The sequence below is a fragment of the Hippoglossus hippoglossus genome, chromosome 3 (assembly GCF_009819705.1).
Source record: "Hippoglossus hippoglossus isolate fHipHip1 chromosome 3, fHipHip1.pri, whole genome shotgun sequence".
NCBI lineage: Eukaryota > Metazoa > Chordata > Actinopteri > Pleuronectiformes > Pleuronectidae > Hippoglossus > Hippoglossus hippoglossus.
In genome coordinates, this window is record NC_047153.1 from 21,193,475 (window position 1) to 21,207,718 (window position 14,244).

Below are 14,244 nucleotides of genomic sequence, written 5' to 3' on the forward strand. Positions count from 1 at the left end.
GATAGGGGGGGGGGGGGGGGGGTGCTGCAAACTGTTGCTGTGTTCTAACATGGGAGAGAGAGACTGCACAGAGACTGAAGGAAAGTGAAGCTACAAAGGAAACATGCTCAAGGACACCTGTTTCTTGCAGCGAGCAGTGTGTGAGAGGCAACTTGTCGGTGTAGTGCTGCAGCAGCCGTGTGGAAACGCACGGAATAGGCACAGGATCCCATTGCAGTTGTCAACCTCCATAAAGAGCCACAGAGTACTTCAGGATGTGACACATCAAGAAATTGATGCAGCGCTAAGATAACTCAGTGTGACTGTGTACTTAGAGAAGGATAACATGGAATATGAAGCGTCTCTTTATTATTTTTTCTTTTTAAGAAGCCAAACTCGTTCATTTATTAATCAAAGAAAACATGCAAAAGAGAATTTATTATACAGCAGAATATTCCCCCAATTAGCCTTACAGCATCAGCATAACATCTGTGATCCTGGTAGCAGAAACCACAGAGGACCCCAGAACCAATTCAAATTTCCTAACTGGAATGCACTCTGAATTTTTTCTTTACAATTATGCTAAGGAATGCATGGAGCCTTTGGCTGCTCACTACACTTATCAGCCAAAAACCCTCTGGAAACTGGAGTACATCGCTCAAGAAGTTGTCATTATGAATTTGCTTTACTGTTGCATTATCTCCTTCAGAAAACTTATTTGATATGAGGGTAATCGCCTCTGATGGTGGGCTTCTGCAGGGCTGTTTCTTGTAGTGAAAAAAGAAAAAAAAAAACCTGATGAAGAGGACGGAGGAGAGAAAAAGTCATGCTGGCCCTCCCTCCCTATTTCTGTCTCTCAGTCAGATGAGGTCATCAAGCACCAACCTGCTTTGTATATTAATGATGTAACAGCCGAGGAAATTTTGGACACCTCGTCCCGAGAGACCGCTTGCCTGGCGGCAGAGGAAGACTTCATCCTGATTTAAGAGAGAGATAACACCCTGGATAGAACTGTGACAAAGGCGAGATAGGCAGTGTGAGGGGAGATAGTGAGGGAGTGTAGGCGCCGGCAGAGAGGAGACGGGGAGAGGAGCGAGGCAGAGGAGGGACTGTGCGATTCACTGTGCCTTTAAAGCGCCAAGCCCCTCCTCCGCAGAGCTGAGCAGAGCAGTCGAGTGGTGCTGGCAGGAACCTGAGCCCCACGATAAACTCTGGCATCAGCTTCCCTTCATCCGGCAGTCAGCGAGGACACAGCGAGGGCGCAGGGGCAGGGAGACAGGGACGGAGGAAGAGAGAAACAGAGAGAGTGACAGAGAAGGGGGGGTAGAGAGAGAGAGAGACAAAAAGAGGCAGATAGGCAGAGAGAGAGAGGCTGTCATTGGAATCACACAGCTCCTTCCTCACAGCAGCAACAGCAGCTCTGTCTGTTGCCTCCTGATGCAGGCGAACGCTGACTGGGATGACGGGTGGCTCGTTTTCGGCAGCACAGTGATCTGAGTGATGGTAGCGGCCGCGTCGGCATCACAGTCCGAGGCAGGAGCTCTCCTCACCGCTCTGGCTCTTAGTCATCCTCAGCCTCCTCTCTGCCTTCTCAGAGTGCCATCAGGGCCATTCATCGCTCCCATCTCATGCCTCCTGCCTTCTCCTCTTCCTCCTCCTCCTCCTCCTAATTCTACTCCTCCTCTGATGAGCCACAGCCTCAGAGTGAAATCACCCTGCTGATAGAAGCTTCTCCCTCTGTCAAGACAGTAAGTAGGGGAGGGACAGACAGAAGCTTGTGTGTGAGTGTGTGGGTGACAGTGAGAGAAAGGAAGAGTGAGTGTGTGTGTGTGTGTGTGTATGTCAAAGAGAGAAACTGTGAGAGAGAGATAGAGACAAGAGAGAAAGAGAGGACAGCAAGGTGGCGAGAAGCGAAGATGTCAGTGTGTGTGTGTGTGTTTGTGTGTGTGTGAGGGACTGCTAAAGAACCAGCAGGTTGTGTGTAGCATGGATGATCCCGCTGTGCGTGGACAGTGAGCTCTGGGCATAGCAACAGCCAAATGATGCACAGGAAAGGTGAGTAGGTGTGTGCAAGTGTGAATCTGTGTGTGTGGATGTGTCAACGCAGTTCATTGCTGTCCATCTCCGAGTCTCCCTCACTCTTTTCATGCAGCTATGAAGTAGAGAAAGAGGGAGGAATGAGCAAAAAGAGAGGAGGATGAGACATGACAGAATAAGTGATTGCTTTCCTTCCCATCTGTCCAGGTGCCATGTGTGATTGGCCAGCGCGCCCCGTGGCAGTGGCATCGCCCTGGATTTGGCGAGAAGATCTCCCCCCCGCTTGTTCTCTGGGGCTCCTCTGGGAAGCTTTCATGGGATTTATTTGGTCCTGCTGGATGGCACGGAGCTCGCTGCCTCTCTGAAAAGAGTCCAGGGAGAAAACACACACTACACGGATAAGAAGTAAAATAATTATCCAATCACAGCACAAGGAGGCAGAGCGGGTTCCCTTAGCAACAACTGAAGGAGAGAAGAGAATCCCTTTTTCCCCTCTTTCTGCTCCCTTGGCTTTTGGGCACACCCCTGTGGACTGCTGGGGGTCAGTGTTTTTGCGAGAGGACTTGGCACGTGCTGTTGCATAAGACGAGCTGCCACCCAAATTCCAGAGGAAGGTGCTTGTTCGCCTTCCAGCCCCCCTTTTTGTAACTGTGTCTCTTCGACACCATGATTGTTTTGTTATCCCTCCACAAATTCTCATCACAAGTCACGTTCCGCTGGCTTAGAAATCAATTCATTCTGATCCCACGCCACCTGGAATAAGCCCTGCTTTGGGGAGATATTGGACGCTCAGTGCAACAAAAAAAAAAAAAAAGTCCACACCTACCTTTCTCGCTTTCATGGGCGAGGAAATGAAGGACAAAATGATTAAGTCGTAATTTGCAAAGAAAAATGGATGTGAAGCAAAGTTTATTTTGAAGTGAGTTTCTACTGAGAATCATTTTTAAATTTTTCCCGAGGAGGAAACGTCAACCTGCACAGAGGAATATCTCCTTTTTCCCAAAAAAAGGATCTGTCCTTTCTCTCTTTAAAGACAGTAGCCCTCACTGAGGGACTATATTAAGACGGCAAATCGTGTCCCCGCTGGCCACCAATAATGTAGAACAGGATAATTTGGAAAATTGAGCCACTGCTGGGAGTTCTATTTTTTCTATCTATGCTGGATAGCTTGTTAGCCTGCCATTATGTTACTGCGTTTCATGAGTAAAAAAGATTGTGCAGGACAAGTGGCAGAGGGAAGAAGTCTCCTCTCTGTATAGACGTTTTTAAATAGCTCCTCCTCGAGAACAATTTCAAACGTACACAATGACACATGAGATGAGTTGGCTCAATGTGATTATGTAAGAGTTTCATACCAGCTTTAGCCCATGTATTTTGCCTCTTCCTTTTCCATGGATTTACAGCGTTGGACTTTTCCCATGCTTTTTTTCTCCTCTTTTCTGGAAGCGTCGACCAGAGGGCATGGATGTCAGTGCGTGACCCTGCGCCGAGTGTGCGGGCGAGGCAAGGTGCTTTGGCTGCCCAGGTGCTTTTAAGATGTTGAGGTCTCCCTGCGCGTCCGGGGCCCCTGTTCGGATCAGTAGCACTGAGGCTCCCCGTAGCCAAAGACATGGACCCCGACTCGGCTCCCCCACGCCCTCAGCCTGTTGGCCACTGGCCCCACGTCGCCCTGTAAAGGATGTCCCTCAGCAGAGCTCCGGCCCGGGACACCTCTGAGACCCCCAGCCCGAGAGAACGCATCCGCAGCCACATGAAGATGGTGATCGACCAGCTGGACGGCATTCTCAAAGAGCTCAAGGATGTGGCCAAGGAACTCCGGGAGGTGAGGTTCAAAAATCTGCTCACACAGATCAGGCTTACGGGGGAGATTTAGCGAGGAACAGGGGGAGAAGGAGGGAGACTGTGGGTGCCAGGTGGGTGTGCTTCTCAAGTAGGCTGCATTTAACTAGGTGTGAAATTCTTTTTCGCAGCATGGAGATTCTGATTAAGATTTGAAAGTTATGAGATCTCAATATTTCAGTTTTTTGGGTAACAGGAGGATATTGTTGCTTACAACCGCAGTGAGGCCGTCCACCTTTTTCTGAGAAAACCTTTGCTGATCGGCAATTACAAATGTCCTTCATGTGTTCAGTGGGGTCTTGTGGGAGGTACAGTAGATTTGAAGAGCAGCTCAAAAGCAGCAAAGCCGGGTTGAAAGGAAACAGAGGCATGCTTAGATAAGATACAAGACTTAGTGCTGCGGTAGTTATATAACCATTTTGTTAAGGATCAGCTGGATTCCTACTGGATTTTTTGTAACTGCCATGGTTACACTGTGTGTGTATGCGTATGTGTGTGTGTGTGTGTGTGTGTGTGCGTGTGTATATACAGTTTGAACTATGATCAGCAAAGACAGATATTGCATGTGTGCATGGGCTCTTACATGCATCTGCAAGTATATGGACAAATTAATTATGAGTGTGATGGCTGACATTCAGAGCACATCTGTTCACGTGTGTGTGTGTGTGTGTGTGTGTGTTAACACAAAATGGCCTTCATCATCTCTCACTGAGATCCTCCCTCTGCAGCGTCTTCAAAGCCGTGAGCTCCTCTTGCAAAGCTCCTCCAAAGAAAGAGCCGATAGGGCGACAGAGACAAATGAAACCTGAGCAAACAGGTGTGTCCGACCCATCCCACATCTTCCAAGCGCATCACATTATTAGCCTCCCACCTGCCTCCGATCAGGGATGCAGAGGGAGTGTGCGAATATGTGAGTGTTTCCGAATGTGTTGAGGAAGTGAAAAACACCGATGCTGGTGCATGTAAAGACTGGAAGCAAGAGGGAGGGTTTCGAATGGCCACGGCGAAGCTGCCATAACTCCCTCCATCACTGCACAGGGACCTTTCCCTCATCCTCTCGTCTCCCCGAATCCCAGCTCAGTCCCAGTCACCCTGCTCTACTTTATGTACTTGCACAGTTGGAGGTGCAAGGCCACAGCTAACGGCGCACCTTCCCTCTGGTGAGCAGGAAAAGTCGGCCTGCGCGCGGGAGTGATTGATGATTATGGGACAACTGCAAGTGGAATAATGTTGGCTGGGGCTATTTATAAACAAAAGCACGGCCGGTGCCTCTGCCAGCTGCACAGTGGCTCAAATGTCATTTTTTTTTTTATTGGGAAAGCACAATCCCACATATTGAAATGGCCAAGGAATCACATTAGCTGCAGTGGCAGCAATAATGCTGGTATCAATATCCTGCAATTAAGTGACCTGTGGGATTGCAGACTGTATCAAGGGGGGATGAAGAAACAGAATCAGTGTTGCGCCATCAGATGCATGGGAGCCTAATGTTCCATAAAATCTCTCATTCTTGGCCACATGAAAGGAGCATCGTAATAGATAACAACTGTCACATAAATAAATGATGAATTGCCATGTGCATGTGGTGAAATAAATATCTCAGTTGTGGAGCAGTAATGACTGATTATCACCCACAAGGTCTTGGGGGAGCTGGAGACGCTGCAGTGCTCTGAGGTGTTAAAGCTGACACCACGGAGCACGTAGCTGGCCAGAAATTAAGACGTTGCCGGTGTGTTACTATTCTTACTTCACAGTGCTGCTCTCACAGCTCAAGATCACACACACCTACAGTGTCCTTGTTCAGCACTTGCACACTGAGCCAGTTGAGTCAAAAGCTGGATCCAAAGAGAGAATCAAACCCCACATGGCATCAAACGTGCGTACACCGCAGTGTTCATTTGGACTAATTGATTCCTCCGCATGAGTTAAAATGTGACGTTTCAGGAGGTTTTCTAATCAAATTTTAGCTGTGTGATCTTCGCTGTATTGTGCAGCAGCCATTAAAAAAAAAGCATGTTCTCCAGATTTTTTTTTCAGGCCATTAGTGCAAGGGCTGATGCCTTTATATTTTCAATGAGGATTCACAAAGTAGTTTTTTTTTTTACCATTTCTTCAGAAGTAAATATTAAACAAGTCCAAATTGGACTTCTTGTTTCTTCAGCACAATGTTATACTTGATAATTGATATCAACAAGCACTTCTACACGAATGATAAACATGGAGAATAAAATGTGGGTTTAAAATGTGAACATATCCTTTTAAAAAGACCTTCACCTCTACTGATTCCACCCTTATCCTCATAAAGGCATTGTCTCAGAAAAGAAAAAAAAGCAAAGGGTCATCCATGTCTCTTACTTTCTTGCCTGCCAGAATTCATCATCCTCATTGCTAAATATTCCTTCCCTAGAGGACCGCCTCAACTCACTGTTAAATAATGGCAAAAAAAATAGGTTCACCCTTTTCACCAGAGAGTTTGAATCACTGCAAGCAACACTAAGTGCAGTTAATCCAACACTGCGGTGAACCTACCATTAAACTTTAACCACATGTAAATGGAAAACGTTTCCTGGTAGGTCGGCACATTAAACGTTAAAGACATTGACTCACATTTGCAACAACGTTAAATTTAAAAATCTCCTGCTTTTAAGTGTACTTCTATTGAAATTTTAGCAAATGCAAAATATACAGTCCGCCATTTCGAGGCCAACTGAGAAAGAAGCAGTAATAAATGTTGAATTATAAAGTAAACTTGCACTTAAGGATGTTACGCCTGTGCAAACACACTGCAGTTTTAATCCTTCAAATCCTCTGGTCCCTGAGTTTTATAATGTCAGTTTTGGATTTTACCTGAGACAAAGGTAACCTTCCTGGCCAATCACATAATGTAGTGGTCCCCAGTTTGGGAGCCATGATCATGCGGGACAATATAAGTTATTACTATTTAGTTTAAGGTGAGTTGATGTCTATCATCAGCTGTTTCTGCATTTGCGCTCAGTACAGACTTGGCAACTTGTGTCAAGTGGGCACCTACGTCCAAGCTGCCACATAAAACGTCTTAATCTTTCATAAAACAGGATTTGTGGAGATCATTAAAGTGAATCATGCACTGTAACCGTGTTTTCAGCCCATGTTGTGGCGCAGTCGTAAAGCAGTAAATGTCTTTTACATGTCAAAGAAAAATGTCACAGAGAACACATGTAGATCGTTCCCTTTCAAAATCCCATTAGAGTCAAACGCAGCCTGTCTTACTTGCGAATCCCATTACGGGCGTCACGGCAGGTAAAATGAAAAGGATCTCAAGGAAGGACATCGGAAGGTAATATTCTGATAAACTACTTCCATTTGTAATAATAACACTGGCAGGAGTGGCAACTCTAGAGGAAATAATTCATTTTGGTATCATGTCAACCTTGGACTTTGGAGGATAAGCAGAGGGAGACAAAAATGACACCGCAATAAGAATAACAAGACATTTTCTGATGCAGAGTTTTTCCTTTTACTTAAACTGAATTACACTGGAAAACAAGGGCAACTAAGGAAATGAAAGTGTGGGAGTGCACCCATGTTGAATATTAGAGACATACAGACTGGTAAATTGAAAGAATTTAATGAAGTGCCGAAGATAAAAAATGAGACGGGGGAGAAGAGGCAGAAACATGGGCTTGGGGGGGAAGGGGATTGGCAGTGAGCTGCACATCCTTATATGGAACCAAACAGGAATGATGGACTGTTATTATGTGAATGTAGTTATTATGCAGAATCATACAATGAGCAGAGAATGCCGTGTGTCTGCACTCGCCTCAGGACAAATGAACACAGGGAGGCAATCAGGACTTGTAGACTTAAACCTCCAAATGAGAGGAGTGAATATAAGCTGGACAAAGAGCAATTATCAATAACGGAGTGCAGCTCGTCCAGGACCTCGGCCTCTATCAGTCAGCCTTGTCACAGTTGTCTGCACATCCTCGTGCATATGCTGGAGACTTGCTTACTGTTTTCTACTCAGCCCGAGGCCAGGAGAAGAGAGGCAGCAGGAAAACACTGGTGTCAGGTGAAAAATGCATCCTCCACATGTCAGCTTTTTAGGAATGAAGTACTGAGTAATAGCTTTATTAATGACACTGGCCACCGTGCAGTTTTAGTATTATATAATAGGTTTTTGAAAGTGCGTCATGAATGCTTTTGATCTACGGAAAATCGCAGTCATCGTGTTTTCACCTGTGAGTAGGAGCAGCACAACTACTGTATCATCTCTCACCCTCGAGCTCTGCTTGTTTATTGGAAAGAGTCCGATGTGGCCCAACTGGGTGGTCTATTCAGGATCTATTCATCTCCCAGTAATGCGGCCACATTATTCCATTGGCCTGGCTCTCAAATCAAGGCATTTGTGCTAAAATGGAGTCTGTCAAAGAAAAACTGTGATGTTAATGATCTGATCAGAAATGCCATCACGCGCTGTTCTTTCATATCTGAGGCTCTCTTCAGTACTGCATTGTTAAAGCCTGGTGTGTAAGGTGACGTGTCCAAAACTCTTGCCCCATATCAGCCAGTAATCCAGCCAGTGGTGTCTCATGATCGAGGCTGAAATCAGTTGTGACAAATCCACATAGAACGGGGGGGGGTTGGGGACCACGGTCGGCTCTCGACTGAAGCTACCCAGCTCAGCACTGAACCAAATCTGTTCCAAACCCAGAGGCAGCCCATGGGAGAGCGAAACCAAAATCAAAAGGCTATTTTTCTCCTGCAGGGGCCACATCCTCTCCTCACTCCGTTCTCCCTGCTGCTGCTGCTGCTGACCAGGACAGGAGAAGTGCCAAGCAAGAATGGGTGCTATCGCAATCACTTTCTCTCAGGAAGCAGGAAAATATGAAGGACACTGATAAACACATGCAATAGTTGATCCTATTAATATGGGAAATTAGAAGTATGTGAGTGTTTAAGTGCATTACAATAATATTTGGAAATTTGCTGATTCCGGTAAGGAAAATGGGTCAGTGCAGAGGCACGTCACAATATTTAAGTAATTTCAAACTTTAGAATATATCCCAATTCATGATATGGATCAAATTTTCATCACACATTAAAAGTTTGGATAAATATGTGGACACCATTGACAAAAAAAGTAGTGCACATGTGCAAAAAGGATTAAAATCCATTTCAATCTTACTATTTGTGGTACTTTCTGTGTGTCCAAATCAGCAGCGACAATTTCAGTAACAAAGCTGATCCTGGTGGATAATTTCCCACAAAGCAACCACTTTGGGGGCAGGTGTGGTGTGTTCACTGCCCAGCTGACCACAGCCCAGTCATCTCAACTGGAGCATTCACTTTCTTCAGATTAAGGCATTGGTTTTAGCCCAGCCTCCGACCACGTGATCATGAAAACCTGCTGTCCTTGCAGGGCAGCAAAGCCTCAGTGGGCAAAGCTGAAGCCAAGTACCCTTCAAACCTGACATACCTGGGCCAAAGGGTTTCTTCTCATTAAAAGTCATTTGGAGGAAACGACGAAGTACCCGCCTACTTTGTCTGTCAATTTGCTCCTCCTTGCCTGACCTCTTTTGTGTGTGGAAATTAAATTCCTAAATTAAACTTGGTGACGTGCCCCTAGCAGAGCTCTCTTTGCTCAGGAAAACAACCAGAACAAGGCACCTGAAGCCTTATCTATTCCTCACTGAATACCAAACAGCCGGCCATCTCCACACCTGTGCTGCTGCCTTGAGCTGAACTCCGCGTAAACGTGTCTGTTCTCGGAACGAATCAGGGTCTCACTTTCTCTCGGGGCTGATGAGACACTGCTGCGAGATTTGAAGCACAATGTCACAACATCTTCAGCTTGAACTGATTTTAAATGGACCCAGCTACAGCCAAGCTCATGTTTGAGATACAAAATCCATCATAGTGACCCCACTGACTAGATAACACAACAGATACCCTGATACAAATGGCACTGCTTTAATGAAGGGCGGGGATATCAAACACCCTGTTCATCGCCTGACCAGACTACCTTGCAACTGCAGTTAGAATCTATAATTCCTCAATGCCCACGTGAAAGAGAAAGCAGAATTGAGGACGGACTGAAAGGAGAGCAGAATCGAGGATGGAGGGAGTTGTGGTACACAACGGGTTAAGAGTTGGCTGCATCTAACCTTGAGAGCTGTGCAGAGAATAAAACTGCACCATGGAAAGCATTCCCCTGAGTCTCTTTTACCTAGCTCTGCTGTGGAGCTCCAGCTTCTTTAAGATGCAGGCCCAGCATATTGACTAGCCCATCATGCCTGTAAGACCCACTGGATTACCTGGCCCTTTGAGCTGCGCCTCCCTCTGCGAACCCTGCACTCAGCATAGACTGTAATGAGGGCTTTAGGTTAGACCTCTGCTGAGGTAAACACTCCAAAAATTGCGCTCGTCATGCTCATTGATTTTTATCAACTAATACTCCTACTGTGGGCTAGTTACAGATAAAGCAGGGATTTTTTTTCTTCCACAATGCATGTTTGTACTTTGTGATTCAGCCACGAACCCTTTTGCGTGTCCCTCGGCAATGATAGAGCTGAATAGGATGAAAAAGGGTCTTAAAGGCAGAGCAAAGAAAGACAGAGACTGTATGCTAGAGAGACACAGGCAGAGACAGAGAGAAAGAGAGAGATGAAAGGTGGATGGAGATAATGGTTTCTTCTGGTGCACAGAATTGCGACGGACTGGGTGGAACAGCTTAGATCAATTGTTGCAATTGTGCTGGTTCGTGGGCGTGTTTAGGATTGTTTTGGCCTATCTGTGTGCTGTGAATAAAACCAGTAGGCTGTAGTTAATGGTGTGAAAAAATGGCATCCATGGAAGTGCACCAAGCTGCCTCCAAGAATAGCTACATCATCTCATTGTGTCAAAGCATACTGTACGCAGAGGGACAGCTTGCTCTCCATTAGGCCGTCAGGCCGACTGTCTCCTTTACAGTGTGTGGACACTACTTCTTTTGCCAAGCGTGCAGATGCATGTATGGCATACCGAAAAAATACCTGCTGATGAAGTCAACAGAATCTGAAGAGATGCTATATTTTTGTAGCGTGTGAAAGTTGTCAGAGCAGCATGGGCCAACCCACTTAGCAGCGTAGCAGCTTAACCCGGCTACATCGCAGGAACTGTGTTATACTGAGGGATCATCACAAGCCTTTTTTTTGTCCCTCCTTTTATTTTTAGCAGGAGTCTGTGATGCATCATAAATCAACCCAGTTTCCAATGTGATTGTTCAATCTTAACCAGCAGAAACCGCTCAACTGCAATAACTGCAGCCGAAACACTGCACACGTCACATGTCCATCCTTACATGTAACAAGAAGAAGGTGAGATAGCACACGAGCACCAGCAAGTGGTTTCTTGAGCATCTGTGATATTTGAACCGTGGAAAAATGATGATGCATCTGGTTGTTTGTTCTGTGCGAGTGTGACAAGTACATTTATAACAGTGTGACTCACTTCTCCGGGTCTAATAAAGGCATGGCATCTGTGATGTTGAATATCGCAGGGGAATGTAGAAAAGAGACGAGACAAAAGAAGCCTAATTAAAAATGAGTTGAATGTCAAAACAAGTATAGATTATGTATAAAGTTGTATTGTCAGCTCAGTTTCATGCTCTCACTTGATTTTATCATGTTAATGAATAATAGACTGAGGTTTGGCTTCTTGGCTCAGTAGCTCATATTAGGACCTGAAAGGATATCAAAACCAGTTTGTGGTATTTTGTATAGTGGAAATGCGTATTCTAAGTTCTTTATTGTAAAATGCACTGTGTGTCACTGGCCACTTTAATGACTATGACTACATGGAAACCAATATTCAAACTATTGACCCTATTCAGAGACAAGACACCATTTTGAGTAGATGTTTGAGTTGCTAATAGAATATTTCATTCATAACGGAGCAAAGCCTGATTATGACTACAACTCCTTTATAGTTTTTCATTTTTCAGGGCATTTAGCAGATGCTGTGTAGGTGGAAAAATGGTGCGAAAACTCCAATAGGATGTTACAATGCCATTTGGACGTATACTAGTCTACATACTGCGGAATACTCAACATGTCTTAATTCCATTATTACTTATTCATAGTATGATCTTAATCAGGAAAGGCTGTTTACATGGGATATTCAGACTTATTGGCTAAATGTTGGTGTCCATTGAAACACAGTCATTGTTAACTATCATGGGAGAAAGGCGCTTATAGACGCTTTGAGTAACATTCAGCCTGACAACTTGCAGAATTAATTGGCGCTTGCAGTTTGACACATTTAAAGTCTGTATCATTCATTGAGATCCTAGTGTTAAATTCATGGGAGGGGACATGTCACTGAAGTATTTCCACGTTGTGGATGTGTTTTAGAAAACACTGAATGACGCCTCCTGTTCCAAAGCGTGGTTGTATTATCTCAAAACATAAGGTCCAACGATTCTATAAGGGATGTTGTTAGATCTTAACATTAGCATAGATTGTGGTCATTTATCACCAAGTACATTTCTCTCGGCATCATTTGTTTGTGTGGTGGCAAAACAACAAGCACAGAGGACAGATTAAGGACACGGCACTCAACGGAAAACTCATTTCTTAGGTTCTATAATATTTGGTTGCTTTATTGATTTATCTACAGAGTGCAAAACTGCAAATTAAAAATCTCCACATGGCAAAGCCTTTTCTAAAGATCTCAGCTTTGTGTTTAAGCAATGTACAATCAGACACGTCAACGGTGTGTCTTTGGAGATTTGGGGTGTATTTATTGATAGACTTAGGATTTGGATAATTACATTTTCATATTTTTGACAACCTTTCTTGGCAATGAACAGAGTTTGACTTTCACAAAATTATTTCTAACATGCTCTGACAGTTGAGCACAAAGAAAGCTATCTCACTTTGTTTTGTATGGCTGAATTTGACCCAGGAAAACTGTTCTGCCAAGGCAACAGTACATTGCCGTTCTTGAGGGATATTTTGTCCTGAATTAAGGTTGTGCTGACTCTCGGATTGTGCAGAGGATCCCACAAAGCTCATGAATAAAATGGTTGGTTTAGACTTTGGTTTGTGTAATGGTAAAAATGGTTTGATGTAACCTAGACTAACTTGTTGGGGTTGTAATGCACAGCCTGGGAGCGTGCATGGCCAAGAACCATGACCCATATGTATTAAATGATCCGCATGTAAGTTGGTAAAATGGTTGGGTTTGAAGTTTAACTTGTGTGGCTGAGGATCATAACAGCATTTCTGAATGAAACTGTAAATGACATTTGAAAGTTTTGAAAGAATAGACACATCTGCCAAAAATATTGCATATATTCCATTAATATATCTCGCAGGTAACGGGCTAATACAGAGGTAATACACCTCGGCATTTGAGCAACAGAGCGCCAAAAATGCCAAAACATAAGATTCTCTTACTGGGATTTGTTTCTAATCCGCCTAATTAATGCCAACGAGACAGAGATCCATTTAACATTTAAATGTCATTAATTACTTCACGAGGAGCCTGTCTGTCTGAATATCTAAGCAGGGTGTCTGAGCTTGGCCCAGGGTGTCATAATTAATCCGCATTGTCGACCTGAGTGGGACCTGTCTTAATAGATGAGTCAGATTTTATTCTTTTTTTTTTGGTTGTTGTCACTTATCGCACAAATTACCATTTGAATTTCACAATGGGTGAGACGAGAATAAATCTAGCAACATTAAGCCATTTAGATTGTTTGGGTATGGGTATCATCGCAGTAATGTGACTCAAATGTGTATTGTAGAACTAGTGCTGGAGACAGTATTAACCATAAAAAAAAGACAAAGAAAATAGATTTTTACAGATTAGTATCAGACAACTGCACTAAATTGATGAATCAGAAAAGCCTCCTGTTCACTTCGCCTCTGTGCATGCTGTGAGTTGGGTGACTAAACAACAACGAGGAGACTTTGTAGGTTCCAATATTTCTGTGGTTTTCTTTTTTGTTCCATCACTTTGGCTCAGTGGATATAGGCTTTTTCTTTTAAACTGGACTAATGGTGTTAAATTTCGTTGGGGATGGTTTCCAAGGAAAAGGTGTCGTGGATAAGGTGTGTGCCTGCATGTGCTGGTGGAGCAGGTACTGGGGCTGCATGTGAATAAGTTGGCCATGATTATAACGAGTTATATTTCAAGTATGAATTCAGCTCATTTCTGAAAGAAGAATCCCTTTTGTTCCGCTTATAACAAGTGGCCTTTGTTATGATGATATGTTTATTCATCTTTCACTACAGTCTTTGTGATTTTCTGCCAAGGGCAGCACCTGTAAAATCTTGGTCGTTTTACATGTTAAACCACAGAATTAAACCGTGCTGAGTGCCTTCAAAGACGGCCCTCCATGAATCTGGAATCTCTCTCTCTCTC

General features: G+C 44.3%; 1 protein-coding gene across 2 annotated transcripts in view; it reads left to right on the forward strand.

Moving 5' to 3' along the window:
• Positions 1 to 1,023: 1,023 nt before the first annotated feature.
• Positions 1,024 to 14,244, forward strand: part of insyn1 (inhibitory synaptic factor 1) — a 48,597-nt gene continuing 35,376 nt past the window's right edge. The window contains exons 1-3 of one of the 2 annotated variants that reach the window (XM_034580262.1): positions 1,024 to 1,727; positions 2,224 to 2,935; positions 3,463 to 3,838. In XM_034580262.1, coding sequence (XP_034436153.1) covers positions 3,695 to 3,838 — 144 coding nt within the window. In that variant the 5' untranslated portion in view covers positions 1,024 to 1,727; positions 2,224 to 2,935; positions 3,463 to 3,694. Of the gene's footprint in view, positions 1,728 to 1,767; positions 2,035 to 2,223; positions 3,839 to 14,244 lie in introns of those variants that run through there. The other variant, XM_034580252.1, reaches the window with a different exon arrangement.